This window comes from Berghia stephanieae, chromosome 6 (assembly GCF_034508935.2).
Source record: "Berghia stephanieae isolate SIO BIC M18660-M18661 chromosome 6, UCSD_Bste_1.3, whole genome shotgun sequence".
Classification (NCBI taxonomy): Eukaryota; Metazoa; Mollusca; class Gastropoda; order Nudibranchia; family Aeolidiidae; genus Berghia; species Berghia stephanieae.
This window is the reverse complement of record NC_088365.1, coordinates 29,335,678-29,360,854: the sequence shown is the minus strand read 5'-3', so window position 1 is coordinate 29,360,854 and position 25,177 is coordinate 29,335,678. Positions and strand designations below refer to the sequence as shown.

The following is a 25,177-nucleotide window of genomic DNA, read 5'->3' as shown; positions in this document are numbered from 1 at the left end:
CACTTAATTTCTTTAAGGCACTTAAAGGTCTTGGATAAGCAGTGCTTGCCGTGCTTCTGTGGATAGAGCATTCTTGAGGTGCACATATTAACAGGTCTGAAAACCGAACGGAGCTATGGAGTATTTCAATTATTGTAATGGACACTATTTTGCTTTGATTTGCGAGTATTTCCGTTACAACAATGAGCCTAAAACAATTTCAGTTATGAGACCTGCAAATAAGTACACTTTATGAAACACTGATGACAGAAAGGAAAATTAGTCACACTTTCTAGCAAGAGATGGTGAGAAGAGAAGTGCTAGGTGAGAATAGAGAAAAATGGTTGAGGGGATAGAGAGTCTAGGGGACCAAACTATGTCTTCACTAGAATTGTTTGATCTTTTAACGCAGTTATGTCCCTTAGTCAATTCCTTCGTGTAATAAGTAGGCTACACGAAGATACTTGCCATTGTGATTGTGTTCAAATGTTGTCTGTTTGTTTATTTATTTGTTTGTTTGCTTATTTATTAATTAATTAATTTATTCATCTATTTAATTATTTATTTATTTATCAATTTATTTATTTATTTACATACTTTAGCTACATTTGATTAAATCAAATTAATATTCCATACATAAAAAGACACTCAAGGTGCTGTGAGTGTGAGGTAGCAAGCAGTGGTATGCCGATCTTGATAATAGGAAAATGATGAAAATCAGCATGCATGAAGTGGACAACATCAGTCTTACAAACAAACTGCAAGGTAAAAATCTACAAGTGACATTCTTTTTTTTTTTAATGTAAGCTTTTCTTGTGCGCAATATCTACTAAACGTGCTCAAAGCGCTTTATAGTCCGTTTTCTTAGCGGCAAGTTCCGTGCGTTTTGTGCACTTTTTGTAACCAGCAAACTAAGTATACAAATTGGTGCAGAAAACTATGAAGATTCGAAAAATAGGTGGCTCCAAATACAATTTTTATTGAAAAGACCTTAAAATTCGTCGTAAAGTCTAGTGAAAACGCGCACTTTGTGACGTTTTGGCGCTCGATGACAAAAGTATTACAGGGAGTCCCTATCAACAGTCGGAGGTCGGGGAATGTATACTCAATTTTTCAGAAATTAACACTGGAGAGAGAGAGAGAGAGAGAGAGAGAGAGAGAGAGAGAGAGAGAGAGAGAGAGAGAGAGAGAGAGAGAGAGCTCTGTGTGTGTGTGTGTGTGTGTGTGTGTGTGTGTGTGTGTGTGTGTGTATGTGTGTGTGTGTGTTTATTTATAAAAAGTACGCCATATCACATGATCTTATCACATGCACAGTTGATTTTCCTACTTTCTTTTTAAATTCTATACTTTGACCCTTGATTCTGATTCGCTTCAGAGATTCAGAGAGCTTTAACTAGAGAGTTTATAATAAGCTCTCTGTTAGCATTTAAAATTTCTTTTATTGTTGTTGCATGTGATTGGTGGGTGTTCAGTTTCGGCTTGCTATTACTTAGCGAAGTATGCCTCAGGTGGCAAGAGATTTCTTCTTGGATCATCGTGAAAGTGAAGAGTGAACAACAGGTAACAACAATAACGGAAATTGTAAATTGTTTAGGTTTAACGGATGTAGGAATTTAAATGTAAGGTTTAGGATTTCAGAAATGTTACACAGCATTTAGTCATTTAGTGGCTATTCGTCAAACATCAGTAATCAACAACAGTTGATGTAAGATAACTGAAATACTTTTCATTTATCTTTTGATTTTGTATGAGTATGGGCATGGGGAAAAAATGTCCACTCTTTTAACCCTTTAATAAATGTCATCATTTATTTCATTTATATAATGTAATCTAAATATAATCAAAGCAGACGTTAAATGGATGTAAAAAATTTGAATGATCTGACAGGGTAAAGAACTGTATCAAGGCCAAGGTACTTGGTTTTAGAGCAAAGTTCCTGTGATCCATCTAAGTTTAAGGTTCAAATCTCACTTCGATTACTTCAACCAATCCATTGTCTAGGCCTAGGCATCTCATATTATAAATGGGAATCGTTAGGCATGAAGAGACAGATAAATAGATAGAAGAGAGAGAGAGAGGTGATCTATGATGCACAAAATAAAAATTAACTACTTAAAGGTGATCTAAAACTCACCTTTAAAGACCCTCGTGGTTCCTCGTGGTTTTTGAGAACAGTTGATGATGATGAAAACAGCTTTATCCATTTCTTTTGCACCAAAAGCTACAGAAAAAATTATCTCCACGCAAGAACCATAAACGATTTGAATCTTATGAGAGAATTATATTCACTCTTACTTTTGATTCTTTCATAAAATGCATATTATTTATGACAAGTTCTAATTAGTTAACCGTCTTGTCAGGGGATTTCCGACAACCAGTGCTCGTGTCGTAATTATCATAAGTGAAGATGGACATTTTAGGGAATGAGACGAAGAAGAAAATAGTCATGGGTTGTAACAGAGATTGTTGCGGACGGTTAGTTTTAATTTTAGGTTGAAACAGAAACTCTTATTTTTACTCCCGGGCCATTCAACTCAAGGATAAATACAGTGCAGAGCGGACATATTGACATCACACTTATATTGACGTAACATCAAAGTCCCCTTTTTTGTGGGTTATTTTCGCTATACACCAAATAAAGTTCTCGTATATCAACATACATGTTGTCAGAAGACTGTTATATCGACATTGTCATATATTGATGTCAGCAATAATTGATATATTAATTTATTATTGGCTATCCTGTGAAATTGCAATTATCCTGCTGTGAAGTAAAGTAACAACCAATAAAAATGTTAGATTATTGTCCAATTTTGTTGTCATTGTGAATCATCATTAAACGGAAAACCTTTAGGTCAGCGGGGAAATAGAGAACGAGAGGTCTAAGTCTATTTTCTGTCACCCAGTCTTGGTTCTTGACTGAGAACATAGGTTTCCAAGTCAGCTTGCTGAGACAGTCTTGCACATAGTGGGTGATCGAGGTGAGCATTTCTCATTGGCCTATCTCTTGAAAGCCAAGTAATATTGGAAATTCCCAGTTTATTGGCAGCAAGAATTGCTGATTGCGTCCCTGACAAGTCTTCACTGCTTACCTGTCTTCAAGTCTTCACTGCTTACCTGTCTTATATTGATGCATTACTGACACTTAGCTTCTCTGTCTCGAGAGATTGCCGACATGGTCAGTACCTCAATATTACCGCTACTCAGTCTCGATGTCGCTTATTTTAGTTGACGCCATTGTTACTGAAGTAACAGAATCCAGGGTCAGATGGAGGATTCCACACAATTGGGACCAGTTTCTGGCCATGCTGTTATAGATAGCAGCTATCAAAACCCTCAGATGCTTTGCACAACAACACCCTGAGGACGCTTTCTTATTTATTGACTTCATTGACAGTGCTGAGGTCTATAAAATGATTCCTTCAGATACAGACATCAACTTACTTTTTAAAATTCAAATAAAGTGGAACATCATAAATTTCTTGATATTCTTCTTGTTCACTCAGATGGTAGGTCTACTCTCCAGCAGGGTCCTGTGGAGCTTACTCCTCAAGCTGGTGGGGCAGTCGGTGGCCAGTATTTTCTCCTACGGGCAGAAAGGGTTGGGAAATTCTGTAGGATGTGTTCACCTGACAATACTTCCTGTTCACAGTAGCACTGACTTGTAGTTCCCACCTTGAATTTAGTATGGAGTTGGTGGTTTAACCTGTTATGACCAGGTTGCTTCCTAAAGATTATAACCTGCTGCGCTTGTCTGGTCAACTGTCTGATAAAATGGGTCATTTGTTGTAGTAGGAAGCTGCTCATTCCAACAAGTCAAGAACAGGGAGCTTATGATGTTCTTTGTTTCTTTATATGATGAAGCATCATCCTTCTGTAGTAATTTGGTTCCTTCCTTAATTAGTGCATCTGTAACATCTAGTGTCACAATGAAATGGTATCCATTGAAGGACGACATGATGGGACCTGCATAGTAGATCTAGGGATGCGACAAGGTCTTTGATTTCTCTATCTTTGAACTCAGAGGGCTTCAGTCAGGATTACTATCTTCTATGACATGTTTGGATTATTTGCAAGACAAGTAGCTTCTCTACTGCCTCTACTTCAGCTCTGTACTGTAGTATGTCTGGTGGCAGGACATTCCAGTCATTTATTGTTCGTGGGAAAAAGCTATTTTGTATGTGTCTGTTCTTGTAAAAGGTTGTATGTATTGTGATGCATTGTATGTACGTGTAGCGTACCTATCTGATTTGCTTTTTATGTAGTTTGGGATGATGATGGGTGAGTTTGGGTCGTTGATGGTTTTGTGTAAGGTAACAATATGGGATACCTTGCACCAGTTTTCAATGGTTTCCATTCAAGTGAGCGGAGGAAGGACGTTACACAACTGGATAAAGATTAGAGTGGTCATTTTTATAAGAGAAGAGTCTCCAGAAAACAAATGGTTGCACAATGTACAATTGTTCCTTAGAGAAATCGTTGATGGGTTGAAATTAGAAATATCGATATAAAATATGTTGTGAAGTATATCAAATAAAAGATTGTAAACTCAAATGCTTTGTTTTTCTTCAGCGAAAGATCTGATTTAAAGTTAAATAAGACTTTTTCGTAATAATGGATTTCAAATCAAACAATAGTCACTTAAAAATCGTTTTATTTTATTCCTCACTCAGACTCCTGCTCACACATCAATTATGAACACCTCCAGACTCAACCGTGACTTAGCCCAGGCTGTGGACCTTTTTGTGATGACTAAGTTCCAGGAATGCTTTGACGAGTGCAGTGATGTTATTTCAGTGTCAAAGATGGAAGCAGAACAAGAGAGGTTTGTTTTATGATATTAATCAGTCATGCTCTAATTATTTAATTATAATTTTCTTTTACATTAAAAAGAATTGGTAATGGGTCACAATAAAAACTTTAATAACTAAATCATCGGGAATTGACCTCATTATTTTGGTGGCATGATTCCATCAGCCATCTAGCCACAGTACAGTAACCTAATTCCTTTTATAAAGCAGATAAAATTGCTACAAGCACATACAGACAGTAAAATATCAATTCATGATACATTGACAAAGTTGGATTTTTAGTGATTTACAGAGTTATTATGAAAAAAAAATGAATGCAATAAGCCGTCAATCGGATATAAAGTAACATCGTAGAAAATTGTTTATAGCGTTTAATTTATGAGAGTGGCAATTGGTCACATATAGCTCAGAACATAGCTGTTCTCCACCCCTGAATATTCCTGTTGTCGTCCATTTTCTCTCTCTCTCTCTCTCTCTCTCTCTCTCTCTCTCTCTCTCTCTCTCTCTCTCTCTCTCTCTCTCTATCTATCTATCTATCTATCTATCTATCTATCGATATGTCTTTCCTTTGATTTTCCCTTCATTATCTTTATTAAGATATGCCCTATAGATAATATAACACCGTTCCCTTGCAGAAATGATGTGATAATAGAAGCTGCCACTGCACTGGGAATCCAAGCACTGGCTGAGATTGACAAATGGATGGACACTACCTCTTTTATCACAAGTGTCTATGGCAATGTCAATCTCTGCCCTCCTAGAATTATTCAGATCTGGTAAGTCTGCCTACCCGAAGTGATATTATGCATCCTTACCTGCCACATTGTTGTTATCGTTTGTTGTTGGAGGTTTTTTTTGTGTTCTTTTAAACTTAATTTTTCTTTCTTTTCTTTTCCTTTTTTCCTTCTTTTTTAAAGTTAATTAATTAATTTGTTTATTTGCCTTAACATCACTATTACTATTACTGCTTTCTTGCTGAGAGTAGTAATGGATGTTGTTAGAGTAAAATATAATCTTATCTGTCTGTCAATGGCAGCAAACCAGAAGGTACTCAATGGTTAATTGAATTATTCGAGTGGATCCTATTGAAATATAGCTTTGTTTTCTTACATATAAGAATTTGAATAGTTATGTTGTTTACGCTCTTACCTCACAAGGGTATCCTTCCTGGGTACAATCAACGTATTTTCCCTTCTTTTCGTCCAGTAATTGGTGGGTAGCTTGTTCTGTTAGATTTGATCAAATGTGGCTTGTTATGTTCTAACGCCATGTCAAAGAAATAAACAAACTGTTTAACAGTCAAGAAAATGAGATTAACGTTAGTGACATGGGCCTCTCTCTCTCTCTCTCTCTCTCTCTCTCTCTCTCTCTCTCTCTCTCTCTCTCTCTCTCTCTCTCTCTCTCTCTCTCTCTCTCTCTCTCTCTCTCTCTCTCTCTCTCTCTCTCTCTCTCTCTCTCTCTCTCTCTCTTCGTTTTTTTTTTTTGTATCTTTTTTTTTCAACATCTGATTTCAGCTAGTCAAGTTCATCCAAAATTCATGCTTTGTGTCACCTTGTCTTATATGTATAATTGATCATTTCTAATGGTGTTTGTCACTTCAAAATCTGTTTAGGTGTGATCCTAAGTGTCATGAGGTTTTATATCATGTTGCTTTCCACAGTATTTTACTCCACGCCCATGTGAGGGAATATCTTCCTTGTCACAGTATGGTACAATCATGGCTCAAAAACCCACAGAATCTCACTCTCAAACAGTGTGGGCAGGTACATTAAATTATGATTATCTTTTATTCACATGCGTCTAATTGTAATGCTATTTATTTGTAATGCTTACAAATGCAAACTTCCTTCTGGATGCGCTCTGAATGTATAGTAAATATAATTGTAGGTATACTTGTGTAATTTTCAAAATTTATTTTACACAATATAAATAAGAAAGATGTTTTAACAGTTCCAAAACAGTAACTTTTGTGTGTGTGTGTGTTTGGGGGGGGGGGGGGGGGGGGCTTTGACTTCCTCATGTTGGTCTAGTATCTATTCTTGTTGTCTATTTATCCTTTATTGTTTTTTGCCCATTTTCCACATAGCTTTTTGTCCGCATTTTAATTTTAGTATGTGGGTACTTGACTCCTTACTGAGATGGAATCATTTGAATGTTATAATTTATGTGTGTCCCTTTTAACTGGCATTGAAATGCTCTTTAAGCATCACACGTGCTGTAAAACACATAAAACAAGACATGTAAAGATCCATATTTAACATAAATAATGACGACTACATTCACAAATTCCAGATATGTTGCAGTAAAGGTAAAAGATTTTATCCTAATGGATCTTTTGAGGACTGACAAAAATATATTCTAAATATTGAATAAACCCAAAAAGGTTTGAAATTAATTTGCTTGGTTAGTGATTCTGATTTATATTTCTTCTCTCCTTATTTATCCAGGTGATTCGAGTCTATGCCACTCATGTCCTGTGTCCAACTGGATGTCAAGACATGGTCAAGGAGATTGTTGACAGATGTGTATCACTCACGCAGTCAGAGAAGAATGTACTCTTACAACAAGCTCTATCAAAGGTAATAGGGTAAACATTAAAATTGTTTTTGTTTTTTTTCGTCTCTATTTTTTCTGTAATTGACAGAATATTTTTTGAATAAAATATTGATTCCTAATGAACAGGATTGACCACAGATAACACTAGCTGAAGTACTAAATGTTGATTTGAATGCTTATCATACAGTGCAACTTAAACACAACGATAACAGTCACAGTTAGTCTTAAAATAGTAGCATAATTCTTTCTCCATATTTACATCATGGGTTCCCCTCTCCTTTTATTTTGTGATGCAACAACAAATTTGAATCCATACCACTGATCACAATTAAGTTTTTTGTTTCTCTCAAATCAAAGGTTTCTTCAATTGAATGTGAAAGTATCCGAAGAATTTCTGTAACAAGTGACAGTGAGGAGCACAGCACAGATGGCTTCTCACATCCTTGTTCTCACGATTACTCATCATTGTTGTCACCTCAACAACAACCTGAAGAGCCCCAACCACCAAATGAAAATTGGATGGATGACCCTGTATCATGGAGTGAGTTCTTAAGTATTGGTAATGCATATTTGTGACTTACAGCATTGAATAGGTACAGAAAACTGATTTTTCAAACCCAACAATGCTCAATTTAGTCACTTTTGCTTAAAAGAGTTTGCAATTCTGAGCATTTTGATACCAATATCATACATGTATCTCAATTTTTAAGGAAGATATTGTCATTTGAAAATTTGACAATTTCGTCGTCGCGACACCCTGCTTCAGCACCCAACTTCGGGACTTCGTATAAAAAAAAGTATCAGGCTCACAATGACAAAATTTCAACTGCTTAGAGTCTCATAGAAATTAAACAACTCCAATTTTTTTCAGAACTCTAGCTCTTTATTTAATTACATTTTAAGCGCCACGAAAACGCAAAAAATGCATATTTCCCATAAATCGCCAAGGGAGACAAAAATGTGTCCGTCGAGGCAGCCTCTGGTCGGCACGCCATTTTGCTCTCACTGACTGGGCTGTGCAACTCGTGTTTATTTACCAAAGTTAAATGCTGGGCGAATGCGGGCGATACTTATAATCGGTACGGCATTTCCATATTTTAAGAGAAAAATGGATGAGCTTTCCAGTAATGTAAAAATAGTCTGCTGAAATTTTGTGGAAATGAGTTTAATCTTCCTTTTTTTGAGAAATTTAAAAAATAAAATCGCTTCCCCTAAATAAACCAACAGTTATTTGGTATCGATCAAAACGTCAAGATCTTGTGCACATTTTAAACCAATTACTGATCCGATACCACCCATGGCCCGAATTCGCCAAGCTCTTCAAGATGACCGATCGCGAAAAGTTCGTTTTTTCCATCAGCGGGCGAGCCGATTAGTGACTTGTTTCAAAACCCACTTAAATTATCTTCAAAAAAAGCAGATAAATCATTTAGACACCATTTTAAAGGGATTTGAATAAGCTTTCGATTGATATAAATTTTATCCTTGTCATTTTGATATTTAATGGAATACAACGAAGTAAAATTTATGTAAAACACATCGAAAATTGTCCGCCAGAGCGCATTAGCGGCAGTTTGCCGTACCTACATTGAAGCAGTCTTATTTCGGGGTCAACAAAGTGTTGGAAAATAACATTATGGTCACAGATTTAAAAGTTGTAGTTAATCTCTATGCCTTATGGTGGAGAATGCATACAATTTCTTCAAATTCAAAACATTCATAATACGTATTTCTGATCAATTTAATTCTAAATTCACTTTTTAGGGTCCAATCTATCCGGACTTAATACTGTTTTGAGATGACAGGTCACACTTCCCAAATCGATTAGTCTCTGGGCTTAATGTGTCTCGTCCTGTGACAAAATCAAATAATGCTGAACGTTGTGAGGGACCAGATAGGGGATGATGATAGCAAAACTTTGACATTGACTTTGTATCCTTTGATATATATAGTCACTCCCTCACTCAATCCTCTCCGGGCCTGCTGGCACTTGAGGCGATGCAAGAGATCTCCACCTGGTCCTGTCAGCAGCTATCATTTCGAGGGACAGACCTCTCTGTTTTAGGTCCCTCTCTACAGTACGTCTCCAAGTCTCCTTGGGGCAGCCTTGCTTCCTCATTCCTTGGGGTGTCCATCACAGAGCCTTTCTTATCAGTGTTTCATCAGGTCTGCGACAGACATGCCCTAATCATTGCCATCTTCTCCTTTTAATGAGACTCTCCAGAGACTCCACTTCATATCTCACTCTCGTGTCCTCATTTGAAAAAAACATATTGCTTTGCTTAAATCAGATGTAAGTGAGTATCTGGCAATAGAAATCATTGATACTGTAAGTGTGTAAGTCCAAAAAAGACATGTGAAGCTTATTATGAATTTTTAAATTGTGGATATATGCTATATATATATATATATATATATATTATATATATATATATATATATATATATATATATATATATATATATATATATATATATATATATATTATATTATAATGTAAATCAAATGGGGTTATGCAGTAGAAGGTTTACAATGAGATGATTCCATTGTCGAAATTTGATAATAAAACAAGCTTTTGATCAGGTGGATAGAGGTCCCTACGAGGTTTATCCTTTCTTCCAGGTTTTGTTGTGTTTTTATTCTCATATTTTTATTTTCTTTAATTCTGCCATTCATTTTTATTCTGTAAAAATACATTTTTTATTTGCTTGGGTCCTACTAGGAACCCTTGCCAAAAGGGACATTCAGGTGCACCATTCTGTTTCTATCCGAAGATATAATAAATATGTCATAATTGACTGGGAATTAGTTATTATTTCATAAATCCTGTCACGCCTACTATGGCATATCTTATCAATAGCAGCATTGTGTCATCTTGAAACAAAGTCAGCTGATCTTTAGAGCAGTCAGTGACCAAATTGGTGGCAATAACTGTAAAACTGCAAAACCCTGTAGCAAGTCACTTAAATCACATAAACCCACCTGACTTTGTTGTGTAAGAGTATCAGGGTATAGATAGTAACAGGTATTGTAAGAACGCAAGTGGCCAAACAGTTGGCCTTTACATCATGAAATGTTAATTTGTTGCCTGCAAAGAGAATAAAGGGATCATTGTGATGTGGGTTGAGAAAGTGGAATGTTTGAAAATGTGATAAATAAGTTTGCATATCTATTTCTTTATTAAAATGGTATTTGATTCTTATGCCAAGCTGAGAAGACAAGGTGCGATATGGTCTCGAGATTTTGTTGGGTTTTTTTTTTGGCGAGAATGATATTGTTTAATGACTTATGGCACTCCAATTTCTGCCCCCGTTCAAGATAACCCAAATCACTTTTTCTTTATCAAATTCTAGTTCAGGCCAAAGCTGTTGAGGGATTCCAAGATGTGTGCCATTTTCTTACAGAAAAATCCAGTATTCTTCGCAATTCATATGTGAGATTGTTTTTAATGGGAATTCTAGCAATATCAGCTTTGCTACATTCGCAGTCAGGTATGTAAGTTCCTTCAATTTCCAATCTAAACATGAAAATAATTCACATTTAAAGCATTTATGAATTGCATTATAAACCTGAGGGGGTTCAGATTGCTTGTTAGGTAAAGCATTCACTTCACAGGCAAATGGTCTGGGATCGCTCCCAAGTGATTTGAGATAGTTTGGTTTTTTTTTATCCCCCTGCTGACCCAGCAGTAATTGGAGGGGGGGGGGGGGGAATGGGTGTGTAAGAGAGACAGTGTTGCTCAATGGTATCATCTTTACCTTGAATCCCTATAGTACTGGGCTTTCAACCCCATTTCCACATTGTGTGGCCTTGAAAAATCACATTCTCTAGTTCATAGAGGTGCTTCTGTTACAGCAACGAACATTGGTGCTCATCACTCAAAAATACTTTTCCTCATAGGAATTGATAAATGTATAGAGAAAAACATCCTTTTACAAAAGTATTCTATTAGTAGTAACAATGAAGAAGGAAAAGAATGGACTACCATTCGATGTCAGACATCACATGAGTTGACTTCTTTGTATATACTCTCATTGACTTTGCTCTTGTATCCATTTTTTTTTTTCAGGAGATATTGTCTCAAGTCTAGGAAAACTGGTTGTTTTATGGAGAGGCTTCCTTCAAAGGCTAACTGCTACACTCAAATTTAATTCTAGATGAAATGAATTTTGAAAAATCAATTAGGAATTTACAGTATTATACGTTGGATGAACAAAATGATAAAGGAACTTGAACATATCGTAGCTCAAATGTTTTTATGTCAAACATTTTTGAAAATAGGGGGAAAAAAAAAACAACAAAAAAAAAACACCCCAGCATTTGATCAGTTGCATATTCAGGGATGCTTTTAAAAAGTATCATTCATTCATTCATTCATCCCATGATCTGATGACCGTCGGGGGGAGACATGGGATGCAGCTCTCACCACTTTCCGTCATTCTTCTCTGTTGTTGGTCTTCTCCAAGAGTTCTTCCATCTTTATTCCTGTCAATTCCTTGATATTGTATATCCACACTTTCCTTCTTATTCGTCCTTCCAGAGTACCACCCTCCATCACAGTTCTGCACAAACCTTCATGCCTCACATTGTGGCCAAACCATGAGTTTCCTCCTAAAAAGTATGAGTTGTGAAAACGAATACATAGCTGTCAGAAGCTGTGGCCTTAGTCTGAATAACTTACATTTATGTCATCCTCAATTTCTATGAACTACTTCAGTCTCTGTTCATGCCTATTGTGTTGAAGGTGAAGATAAGGTAGTTTTGCCATCAGCAACATTCCTTAACATTTGCTGCAATGGTGCTATCTCACTTTAGATAAAATACAAAGCAATAGATTGCAATGTTGATGGAACCGTATTCTCGTCAAATCTGTGTCATTATATGAGATCTCTATATTTTAATAATGTTATGAAGCAAAAGGTAAAGAGACTTTGATTTCATGTCAATATATGCATAATGTTAATATATCCAATACACACTGAATAAGTTTACCACTGGTTATCTAGCTGCCAATTAACTGGATTTCTGGTATCCAGAGCAACATAGTGTCACTTTGCATTGAAATCTTTAGAAAAAGATTTTAGCTCTTCAAGTCTTGCACAACGTTTTCAATTTCTTGAAAAAGATATCTGTCTATTTTCTCTCTCCCGTTAGGTAATCTTATTGGTATAACGGTAGCATGTCTGACTGAAAATCAAGAGGTCTTAGGCAGAACACCAGTAAAGGAAAGTTAGTTTTTAGGATTATTTTTTTATTGTAATTTTCTATGTGTTTATTTATTTATTTATTTATTTATTTTTGTTTATTTATTTTATCTATTTATTTATTTATTTGGTCCTGCATTGTACCATACATATCTTTTTTTTTCAGATCTTTACCATTTTAAATGCTGATTTGATTTTTCAAAAATTATTCGATCCCTCAGTTAAAAAATTTCCTTGCCACTGATTTTTTCTTAGTGCAATAATATTCATTCTTGTTATGTTTTTTCTCACTTGTTTTAAAAAAAAAAAAGTTTGTAGAAAATGTCAATATAATATCAAATATCATTTCAATATTGGTCATTTTTAGTTATTTTCTTTTAAATCGTAGTTAAAATCACATTACAACTGAATTAAAACGATTAAAGAAATAAAACCGAATTTACAACAATATCGAGGAACAAAGAGGAATGGAAAAGAACAAAGAAAGTCGGCTCACTAATTGGAGACACCGAGGATGTACAAAGAAGAAAACAGCTATCAAACGCCGCACTCAGTAAACTCACCAATGTATGGATTAGAGGTGACAAAATAAAGAGAAAAACCAAACTGAAACTGTACCATGCTCTTGTAAAACCGGTACTTCTGTATAACTGCGGCACTTGGGCGTTGACAAAATCCGAAGAAGAACATCTGGATGCCTTCCATCGCACACAGCTAAGAAGGGTACTGGACATCAAATACCCCAAAAAGATCTCAAATGAATCACTCTATAAGATCACAAAAGAAAGACCAATCTCCTTGACATTTTACAACAACGATGGCAACTTTTCGGTCACATACTACGCAGGGACAAAAACATACCAGCAAACCAAGCCATGTCGGGATACTTCCAAAAACACGGGAACCTTTTCAGAGGAAGACCGATCACAACACTCCCTGTGATCCTAAACAAAAACCTCACAACACTTGGACAAAGCATTAGTCTCATAACGGCAGGGGACCTTGAAAATCTGAGAACCCTAGCAGAGGACCGGCAATATTGGAGACACCTCACACAGGAAATACTGGAAACAGCCAAGGCGACCCGATCTTTCGGTCGAGACGCGAAAGGCATCTAAGTAAGTAAGTAAGTAAAGAAATAAAGAATAAAAAAAAAATTCATAGTTATTTATGTATTTATTTATTTTTGTTCTCATTATTTATTTATGATTTATTATGCTTGAATTTGTAGTCTTTCAAAGGCAAAATACATGTAGAGCTAGAGAACATCCTTTATTGTTTAACAAAGAGTAACCATTGCTTGCTACTTTTTGACGATGACGCTATTCTTAAGCAAAGAAATGTTCACTAAATTAATAGAATCAACTACCCATTCAACTTCTTTGTGATAAGGAGATGGAAATTGTGTGGAATAACACTTGGCTAATGACATGACTGGAGGACCGCTGTCGGCAGTGCAAAGTTAAGTCTTCGGAAAAAGCTCGTTACACACATTCTCAAAAGTATTATCTTTATTGTTATTATTATTATTATTTTTATTATTGTCATCATCATGATCATCATTATTATTACTATATATTATTATTATTATTATTATTATTATTATTATTATTATTATTATTATTATTATTATTATTATTATTATAATTAACGTTGATGTAATTTTTAATGTTTTTGTCATGTTTCATTCTTAACTCAATCAAAAAGATGGTGGAGGTAGAGAAAGAGAGAGTGAGACAGAAAGAGAGAGAGAAGGGGGGGGGGGGGGGGGGGGGGGAGGAAGTGAGATAGAGCATGTTTCTGCTTGTGTGTGTGTGTGTGTGTGTGTGTGCTTTGTGAAATTTGCCTTATTTCGAGTTAAGGTACATAAAAATAAATGCCTTAATATGAACATTTTTTGTTGTTGATATGTGTACATGTGTTGTTATCTTTATAAGATTGGGTCATATATCGACAGACCTGCCTAGTAATACGAAAAATTCGTAGAAATACGAATTTTTGGCTCCAGCTACAGACTTGCATAGGTCTCTTTGACTCAATAACATTTGTTGAAAAGGAAAGTTTAACTCTTCAGAACCTATATTCAGTACTTTGGAGCATTTTTCGGACCATGCTGAGAGCAAATTGTTTATTTGTAAAGCCATTTAAAGTGAATTTTTCTTTTTTTTTCCCTTGGAAACTACGAACTTTTCTGAAATTTCAAATAGGCAGCTCTGTATATAGACATGATACCAAAAATAAATGCCATTCCCATCTCAATAAAGTTTTTGTGTTTTTCTTCTTTGGTTTCCCCTATTTTGTTACCTTTTCTTTTTTTTTTTTTAAGTGTCACACTTTTAACCTTATTTCAGTTTTAATTACATATCATTTATTTGTGCGGCTATGTGGTTAGTGATGTGGTGATACTCATCTTCAGATCAAAAGGTCCTGGGTTGAGTCACGCTCTGAGTGGTACATAGTTGAGTCCTTGGAAAAGGTTCGTTACTCACATTCTCCCACTGTACTCAGGTGTAAAATGAGTACATGGCCGTTAACAGCGTTGTCTCTGTCAGAAAAAAAATTGCAATGTAGTCTAACAGGCGTCTTGTCTCCTCTTACATGTTAAGTGTTGCTGTTGGCTAGGGACCCCTTGTAGAGCGCTTTGAGCATGTTTAGTGGATGTTGCTCAATATAAAAGCTCAGTTTTTTTTTGTTTTTGTTTTTTATTTACGTCTCATTCTGAAAACTAAGGCGGAAATCATTGTACTATTATTTTGCTTATGATTGTGTTGGATTTCTGAGCGAAATCAGAGAAGGCCCACAGATAGATTACAGCCATAGCCTTCTTAACTAGTCTCTAGTTTGCTATGATTACATCGCACGGGAAGCACTTCTGTTCCTTGTTTGATCTGGACGCACACAGACACACACACACACACATATTATATAAATATATACAATATATATATATATATATATATATATATATATATATATATATATGTATATATATATGTGTGTGTGTGTGTGTGTGCGCGCTTGTGTGTGTTTGTGTGTGTGTATTATATTTATATACGTATATATATATATAGAGAGAGAGATGAGAGGGCGACAGGATAGATGAATAGGTAGGTAGGTAGAAAGAGAGATAAATAGATAGACATACAAACAAACAGATAGAATGATTGATTGATGAATGGATAGATGGGTTGGTGGAAGAATGGATAGATAGATGAATAGAGAATTACTGACATAATCCTTAAATTCTTATTGCGGATTACTACAAGCGCAGGTAAAATGGTGGGGCGTTTGGCTTCTCTTGGTCTCTTCATCGTCGCCATGTCTGGCACCACGCGAAAGCCTCTTTTGATTGTGGGAGTCCACTTTCTATACCTTCTATAGGCCTTCTATATTATAGCTAAATCCGATGCTCATGGGAGGTACTCAATACATTCGGTCACCCAGCTCCAGGGCGTGGTATTACATAGTGTGTTATATAATTTAACGAGTATTACTATTACATGGAAACAAAAATATATCCTTTGTATCTATAAAAAAAAAACAAAGTTCAAGAATCTTATGTTTATACCTAAACTGACTACCAATAGTGAAGTTATTTTCCAAGGCGGGGGTTTGACCCCCCACAGCGGTCAAGAGGTCTCGGTGCGTCTTCTCTATATATATCCTTTTATGTTTTCCTGGTTACTTTCTGTCTTTGCCTTGGAATTAATTGATTTTTGTCCTGATCCTGGTCGGAGTCTTTGCTGAGAGGGAAACAGTCAAATGTATAGTATTAGTCTTGAGAGATGATATTTTTTCCCCTTGTAAATCACATCTCTGTTAAGTTATGCATTGTAATATTCTTTTGTTGTTGTTGTTTTGAATTTCATATTTTGTAAGAATTGAATGTATTCCAGTTAGCCGGATCCTGATCTTGTGTCTGTATAAGACTTTTAAGCAATCTCGAACAAGGCACATTGATACGTTAAAGTTATGTTGTATATTTTCCGCGGCGCAGCACAGTACTTCTCAAAGTGATAGTTGCCATCCTGAAGCCAGGGAAACCGGCGAAGGAGGCCGACAGTTACAGACCCATATCACTACTGAGCTGATTGTACAAATTGTTGGAGCGAGTTCTATTAAACCGATGGAGGCCGGTCCTAGACGTTGCCCTGCCACCCGAGCAGGCGGGCTTCGGGGAAGGGAGGTGCATCACTGAACAGGTCATTGCTCTTACAGAGCATTTTGAGGCAGGGTTCGAGAGAAAACAGCAAACAGATGCTGTATTCATAGACCTATCGACGGCCTATGATACGGTCTGGTGCGAAGGATTAATGCTCAAACTTGCAAAGATCATGAGGTGCAAAAAGACCTTGAAGTTGTTCTCTTCAATCTTTGGGGAAAGACAATTCCACGTCGTACTGGGAGACGCTACGAGTAAAGTTAGGAAATTGAAGAATGGGGTCCCTCATGGTTCAGTTTTAGCGCCAATTTTGTTTAATGTCTATGTAACGGTATCACGAGTGTGGTGAAGTACCGTACAAAGAGGTGGATGGTCTCAATCGCAGAGTCGACTTGGGTTCCGAACCGTAACCGTTCTGTGGGGGTGCTCAAATAGAGATAGAGTAGGAAATAGTAATGATGATAGCTGATTTCATGTAAAGTAAAAGGCAGCCGAGAGACAATGATTTCATGTGACAGGTTGCGGCTATGTCTCTCAGCTGTTGTAGGAGTAGTAGTGTAAAGAAAATGAAGATCAGCGATTTCATGTGATGAGCACACACTACACACAGTCCAGTGGTTTAGATCCCTCGTCAACCCCGGTTCCTCGACCACCCACGTAAAGAAAGAGTTATTGAAGGAGTGAACGTCAGAAGGCGAATTATTCAATGTTTTTTGTTGTTTTTTTTTTTTAGACCCAGGCCATCCTATCTAATGACCCTCTTAATTAGTAAAAAATTGTATTTGTTAGGTTATTTATTATGTGTTTAGTAGTAGTAGCAGTAGAAAGGCATTGGCATTAACTGCTTCTGTATCGTTCGTTATGATAATTTTTTTTTTTTTTTTTTAAATGAAATAATGGTTGAAATATTAATGTTGCCTAACGCGTTCATGGAGGGTGGGGGGTTAATTGGTCAGTTGGTCAGTTAGAGGATATATTGGGTTGGTGGGTTGTAATAAATTTTGTTACTTTTTTTTTTAGATGATTTAAATTAACAATTAAAGGCTGATCATGGTTGGATGTAGATAGTAGATAAAATGTGTTGTTGTGATTGGTGGATCACAGAGATCCTGTACCAATCGGTTTATTGATGATTCAGGGCTGTTTGTAATGTTGTTTAGATAAATTGTCTGGGACTGGAAGAGGTTTAGTAGGGGGGGGGGGGGCTGTTGGATTCTGAGGGTTTTGATTGGTGGGAGTTGAAAGGCTGCAGCCTATCAGCTGATCGGAATATTCGAACTTCTGTAATATGGGGTCATTGTGGAAATGTGGTTAGGTTTAGGTTTTAGGTTGGATGTAGGGGGTGGGGGGGGGGGGGGGGGGTTTCTGAATTGCTTCTGTTGTTGGGATGTTGAATACACGGGTCAAACGTCTTGTGGGTTTATTAATTGTTGTGGTCGGTTGATGTTCTTGGGCTATTGCTAAATTATGGGAGTAGATTGGAACTGGTGATGAAGGTGGTTATGCTTTTAAAAGGAAACTTTTGATTAATTTGTTAGTAACCTATTCCCTTGCTCCCTTAGGAGTCCAAGGGTGGCCACCCACTTTCCCGCTCTCTAGCCGAGCGTCATTCGCTGCTTCAAATACTGTGCACGTGGTCTTTCCCTATGCAGCATTGGTTATTTTATTATTCTATGAATATGGTTAATTTTTCGATAAGGTTAGAATCGTGGGTGGGGGGGGGGGGGGCAGTTGTGACTGTGGGTGTACAAGGTGTACGTTTTAATATTATAAATATTGTAAATATTCTTCTTTCCGAGTCGGCCCCGACTGATCTCATCTGCATACATGTGGTCCACGGCAGTCTAGACGCCGCAGCGCAATTGTTTCAGCCGCGCTTCAGGCGGGTTGGGCGGGACTAGACCCCTCCGGCATGCTGCGCGGCACACACATTGCCCCGCGCCGTCTCTGCCGTGGGCCGTTGCGCCGAGTCCGCCGGGGCCGCATCGGAAAAAAAAAAAAAAGGGGGATTATATCTTACTAAACACTTGTGTCACGTCCTTTCCTTGGAGGTTTGTTATTGTTATTTTGTTGAGTTTAGTATAAGTGGGAATTTTTAGGTGGGGGGGGGGGGGGGATGTTGTTTTGTATGTTAGTATTAGTATCATTTATTATTAGATGGTTTTATCTGCCACATGATCTTTTAGAGCCGAAATAGGGTCTGTGTTCTCTACTCTAGCTATAGTTTTGCAATCAGATAAATAAAAATACAAAAAAGGTGGTACTCTGCATTTTTCCTTGGCGAGATCTTCTGTCGTTTATGTTGGTATTCTTTTCCGTCTCCGTTTGTATCAGGGTGATGGGAAGGGGGCTGTCTGTATTATCTATCTAGATGTGGGGTAGGGTTGGATGTACTGTGTGGGGGAGGGGGGGGGGGGGTGTGGGTAGAAACAAAGGAAAAGGTAGAATTAGTTATATACAGAATGGTTCTGATTGTATTATTCCGGAGGCCGAAGAGTTAGGAGAAGGATGATCGATTCATCGGGTTGTGTATCATTATCAATGCTGAGAGAGAAAGGGGGGGGGGGGGGGGGGGAGGGGGGTAAGAATAGACATGGACGCACCTCGTTGTTTGTAACTAGGTTGTTTGGCAGTGAAGTTGGTGAAAAAGTTATGGCTATATCAGTGTGGTAGAGGGGGCGAAAGGGGAAGTTAATATAGAAAAGGATAATACTACAGCAAAAGTAAGGGAAGGAGGAATAACTAAATACTAGGGGTAGGAATATATAATAGTAAATGATCAGTTAGGTAAATGATCGATAATAGAGGTGTAAATAATATATGTATAAATAAAGTTTGTAAAGCTAGCTAGGGGGGGGGGGGGCGGAGGGGAGGGGTAGGGTCAGGTTGTGGGTGTGGTGCAGAGAGTTGAAATGTCTCGGTGGAAGGTCATCTATCTGAATTGTGCTATTAGGTCGGTATATTTGTTCCATCTTGTTTCTCTCTCTTTATCTAAATCGTTTTTGTATTTCTTTTGTATTATGTTAAGAAATATTAATGACATGTCGGTATTAGTGGTGTTTTGTCTGTGTACTTGACCCATCCATGCAGTCCAAATCGCTTGTCTTGCTGCTGCTAGGATGTGTATGTTTATTTCATGTGTTGCATTGTCATTTTTGGGGATGATATTATGTCTAAATGCTATTTCTGTATGTATGGGTTGTCGTATTGTTTTTTGTATTGTGTTTATTGTGGCTCTAATCAGTGTTTTTGTTTTAATGCAGTTTGTGAAAATGTGTACATTTTGTGTTGGACAAAGCGCTCGGCATAAGGCGCATCTGGGCGTGTTGTTTGTTGGTAAGGCGTTGAACATCAGTCTGTATGTTATATGCTTACTGTATCTAGAAGTATCATGTTTATGTAAGTTTTCTGAGGCCACTCTCATGTTATCTAAAGTTAGTCCTGATGCGTGCATTAGGTCTTGTTCTCTGCGTTTGTTTGGTGTGTTTATTGTTCTGTATATCTGTTTACTGTCTAATTGTTTATTTATTGTGTCTGGGTATTTGTTTAATAGTCCTACGCATTCTTTGTAAAAAGGAGGGAGTGTCTTACCTCCGAAATGGGGGAGTGTGTGGTCGATCTTTTTAAATTGTGTTAGTCGTGTCCCTAAGTAGTATGACCCGAATTTATTTCCTGTTGATTCTTGTATTATTTTGTCTATATATCTGATCCTAGTTGTGTCTAAGGTTCTTTTAATACATTTTAGTCCTGTGCCGCCTGATTCTGTGGGAAGTGTGAGTATTTCGTGTGGAATGGGTTTTGCGTCTTGTAGTATAAATGTGTCTATGCGTCTTTCTAATTTCTTTATTGTGGTGAACGGAGGTTTGAAGATTTTGATGTAGTATAAGATTTTTGGAATAATGTAGGTGTTCACTATCCTGGTTCTATCGAATATATTGGCTTTGATGTATGTGTATGAATGTAGTTTCTTGTCTATATTGTGTACAATTCCACTCCAGATGTGTTTCGGTGTCGTGTGTCTTTGACAGTACGTTATTCCGAGGATTTTAATTTGGTTAACCCATTGCATGTCGGGTATCTGGGCTTTTTCGGTTTCTAAGGGTTCGGGACCGAGATTCATGATTTTGGTCTTTTTAATATTTAGTTTGGCACCACTAGCGAGGCCGAAATTTTTGAAAGTTTCTAAAATTTTGTGTATGCTAGGTATATCTCTCGGAATTAGGGTTGCATCATCGGCATACGCGATGAGTTTTTTGTTGGCTTTTCCGGGAATTCTGGTGCCTTTAATTTTCGGGTTTCTCCTAATTTTTTCCAAAACGGTTTCGAGACATAAGATGTATAGTTGGGCCGAGAGAGGGCAACCCTGTCGTACTGACCGACCGATTTTGAAGGGATCAGATACTTTTTGATTGACTATTACACAGCTGGAGGGGTTGTTGTATAGTATTTTTATCCATCTTCTGTAATAAGGGCCTATGTTGTTGTGTTCTAATATTTTGTGTAAGAAACTGTGTTCTAATCTATCGAAAGCTTTCTCTTGATCGATGGACAAAATGTATGCGTGTGTGTGTGTCTGTTTTACGTATCCTATAAGGTCTCTGATGAAGTTTGTGTGTTGTTCTATTGTTCTGTTTTTTATGCTACATGTTTGTTCTTTGTCTATCAGTTGGGGTAGGTGAGTTTTGATTTTGTTGCTTAAAGTTTTCGCTATAATTTTGTAGTCGGTGTTTAGGAGGGATATGGGTCTGTATTGTTTGACGTCTGTTGTGTTGCTTTCTTTGGGTATGAGGGTTATGTATGATATCTTTTGGCTGTTCGTTAATTGTCCTTCTTTGTGTATTTCTTTAGTCAGTTCTAGGAGGGGTTTTTTAAGGAGAGGGAAAAAACTTTTGTAGAATTCTACTGTTAGTCCATCGGGGCCTGGGGATTTGTTTGTGTTCATGTTCTCTAGGCTGTGTTGTAGGTCTTCTATTGTGATCTCTGTATCTAATTGTTCTTTCTGTTCGTCTGTCAACTTCTTTGTATAATCGGTGTAGTGGTCTTGTATATCTGTTGATATTTCGCCACTTGTGTATTGTTGTTTGTAAAAATTGTAGAAGGTCTCAAGGATTTCTGTCTCGTTTTTGTTATTTGCCCATCTGTTGTTCTGATTTTGTCTATATGTCGTCTATTGTGTAGTTCGTTTTCTATTCGTGCTATTGTGTCGTTTAAATCAGTGTAGTCGTTGCGTGTTTTGTATGTGCTTCTTACTTTGTGGCCTCTGAATTTTCTTTGTTCAATTTCTTTCAGTTTTTCTATTGCTTTAGTAACATGTGGTTGTGTTTGTATTTCTGTTTTGTTGTCACGCGCCCTGTCTATGTTGATGATTGTTTTATACTTTGTTTCTTTTCTGTTGGTTTTGTCTTGTACTTTTCTCCCTATCATTTGTGTTAGCGTTTGTATGGTCTGTTTGAGGGTGTCCCACCATTCTCGGATGTTGTCATTTGGTATGTTGTCCGTATAGTCTAATATGATGTCGGTCATGTATTGTATGTAATAATGGTCCTGCAGGAGACTGTTGTTGAATTTCCAGTAGGCACTTTTTTGTTTGGGTCTTGTAATTTGGGTGCCGTACTGGGCGTAGACAGCTTTGTGGTCTGTGTAGTCTAGTGTGTTCTCTAGGTGTTTAATTTCTGTTATTGGGGTTGTTTTGGATATGTATATTTTGTCGAGTCTGGATCCTGTGTTTGCGAATGATTTAAAGGTGGTTTCTTTCCCGAGTGGGAATGTTTCTCTGTATGTATCTGTTAGATTGTGTTTTTCTAAAATTCGTTGTAGTATTTGTTTGTCTATGACTGTTTGTTGTGTTCTATGGTGAGTTGTGTCGCGGGGGTGTAGTGTATTATTGAAATCCCCTGCTAGGATGATGGGTGTTGATGGGTTTATTTTCATTTTTTTCTCTAAGTCTAAGAAAGTTGTCTTTTTTTTCGTCCGTTCTTGAGGCAGGTCCGTAGATGTTGTAAATTTGGAATTTGTAGCCGTCTTGAGTCACGTCTATTTTCCCTATTCGTCCTGTGTTGTCATGGTCGTGTTGGGTAACAGTCCAATTGTCGGAGATTTTTATTATGGCTACTCCTCTACAGTTTCTTTTTTTCTTGTCGATTGTCCAAAATATATTTTTAACTTCTGGTTTGAGTTCGAGAAGTGTTCGTTCTTGTGTGAATTTGTCGTGTATGTTCGTTTCTTGTAACAGTAAGAAGTCTGGTCTTTGTTTCCTTATTAGATTTTTAATGTCTTGTATTTTCTGTCTCATGCCTCTGATGTTGAGTGTTATGATTGTCAATGGTGGGGGTCATCCTCTTTGTAGGGTGTTTTTATTTTATATGGTTTGTTTTTAGTGTATGATTTTTGTTTGTTCTCTAGAGGTGGTGTGTTTGTTGTATCTAGAGTTGCGTTTGTATGTAGGTATATATGTGTGGACTGTAGGCTGCATGTCTGGGTTTAGTGTGTGTATTGTTATGTTTAAGTATTGGGGTGTGTGTCTCCCATGTGTCGTGGTGGTCTGGGTAGTGACCTTTCCCTCTCGATGTTTTGGATGGGTGGAGTCTTCCTCTTGAGGGAAGAGCTTCTTTGGTGAGGTGTGTATGCATGTGTTTGTGTAGGTATTGGGTAGTGTGTTCTGTGATTTTTTCGTGCTCTTGGGCAAGCCCCAGGTGGTGATCTTGTGAGTGAAGTGTGTGCTTTGAAGGGCGATGGTGTGGTTGTATTTTTTGGGGGAGAGTTTTTGGGTTTGCTATTGGGGTTGGGGGGTGTGGATGGGGGTGGGGGTGATGTTGCCCTTTCTAAAGGGATTATTACTGGTGTTGGTGTGGTGTGATGGTGTAGATTTGTCATGGATGACGTTCGTTTTGGTGTGTATGGGGAGTTGTGTGGTTCCTGTTCTAGTTGTTTCATTGGTGCAGTTTTTGTTGTGTTGGTATCTTTTGGAGTGTTGTCTTGGGGTTTGTGTTTGGTGTCTGTGGTTTAGTGGTGTAGCTTGTGAGTAGTGGTGTATTTGGTGTGTTGTTGTTTTTTTTGTGTGTTGGAGTGTTGTGTTGTGTGTTTCTTTCCCTTTTTTACTACCTGGTTCCAAGGTTCTTGGGATTGGGATGGTGCGTCCGGCAGGGGGTTGCCGGAAGGCGTGACAGAACCAGTAGGTGAAGATGGAAAAGGAGGAGGGATAGTGGGATTTCGTGCTGAATTCACTCCTGGTGCATACCGTGCTCTAGTAGGGCACACGTAGAAAGGGTGCCCCACATTGTAGCATGTGGAGCATGCCGGCACACGCCCAGGAATGTGCACTTTTACGTGGTGGAAGGCGCCACCTACCTCAAATTTTAGATAGTGGGGTATTTCTACCCCATCTATCTTCTCCAGACGGAACGTATACGAGTCCAGCTCGTCCCGTCTGGGTTTGCCGACAACGATGGTGCCGGGCTTGGCGAAGGGGGCGAGGGCCCTGGTGAGGCCGCCTTCCTTGACGGAGGGAGCCACCCATTTCAATACCCCGACACCAGGGATTTGTTAACATCCCTGATGTGGAGGTTTATTTTTAGGGTTGGGTGGGGGTGCACTACGCCGTGTAGTTTTTCCACCTCTGACTCCCTTCCTTCCTTGAAGGTGACGTAATATTTGCGGGCGTCCATGAACCGGTAGACTCCCGCAATATCGTCTAAACTGACCCCCATGTTATTGAGGGCCAGCTTGATCTTAAGATGGTTGGCCTGATTTGTTTCAGGTCCTTTTAAAAAGACCTCAACCGTATTTGGCGGATGAGGCCCATTGAACTTAAGATCCTCTGCGGATAATTTCACCACAACTACGTTGGGGTGAACCGCCATGGAGGCCCGGAAAGAGAAAGAGAAGGAGAGAGAAGAAGGTGTAAATGCAAAATCGTAGGGGGATATCCCCCTCTTGTGGTAATATTTATTTTAAAAAAAATAATAAAAAAGGGGGGGGGGGGCTAGAGGGTTGTTAGGTATGGACTCACTTGCTTAGTAAGGGGTAGTGCAAGTGAAGTTGGACAAATGTTTGAAGGGAAAAAAAAAAAAAAGGGGGGGGGGGGGGTAGGTTGGGGTCGAAGGAAGTTAAGAGGAAATAAGGTGCTCCATTACAAAGGGGTTTGAGGTTTATTGAATAAAGCAAAACAATATCAAAATATGAAAACTGCATGATGTAATAATATCGACGCGGACCTCAGGGAAAGCACCTACGTCACAACAATATCATAGATGGGCATGTTTAGGAAAATTGGGAATTCCCGCGAGGGTGTTCGACGTGCTAAAATAAAATGGCAATAAATCACAAAATGCAACATATAAAAATAAATGAACTGTTACAGGTGAAAATGTGGTATCATAATAATATTCTTACAAATTGGTGGGTACAACAGCAATTTGGTTATTGTGTAACACATGAATAAACGGTGTGCGAGTTGCTTGTTTGTA

The 25,177-nt window shown here is 37.8% G+C and overlaps 1 protein-coding gene across 2 annotated transcripts; it reads left to right on the top strand.

Annotated features, from left to right (window-relative positions):
* The first annotated feature begins 1,405 nt into the window (after positions 1 to 1,405).
* On the top strand, positions 1,406 to 12,860 carry LOC144974810 (uncharacterized). Of its 2 annotated transcripts, none has more exons than XM_078918100.1 (8): positions 1,406 to 1,539; positions 4,653 to 4,804; positions 5,426 to 5,566; positions 6,451 to 6,553; positions 7,238 to 7,369; positions 7,704 to 7,887; positions 10,700 to 10,837; positions 11,416 to 12,860. In XM_078918100.1, the coding sequence occupies exons 2-8, from the start codon at positions 4,674 to 4,676 to the stop codon at positions 11,505 to 11,507; spliced, it is 921 nt and encodes a 306-aa protein (XP_078774226.1). In that variant the 5' UTR covers positions 1,406 to 1,539; positions 4,653 to 4,673; the 3' UTR covers positions 11,508 to 12,860. The 2 variants fall into 2 exon arrangements, with proteins under 2 accessions (XP_078774226.1, XP_078774225.1); XM_078918099.1 differs by having other exon boundaries at positions 7,704 to 7,905; positions 11,416 to 11,642.
* The last annotated feature ends 12,317 nt before the right edge of the window (positions 12,861 to 25,177 follow it).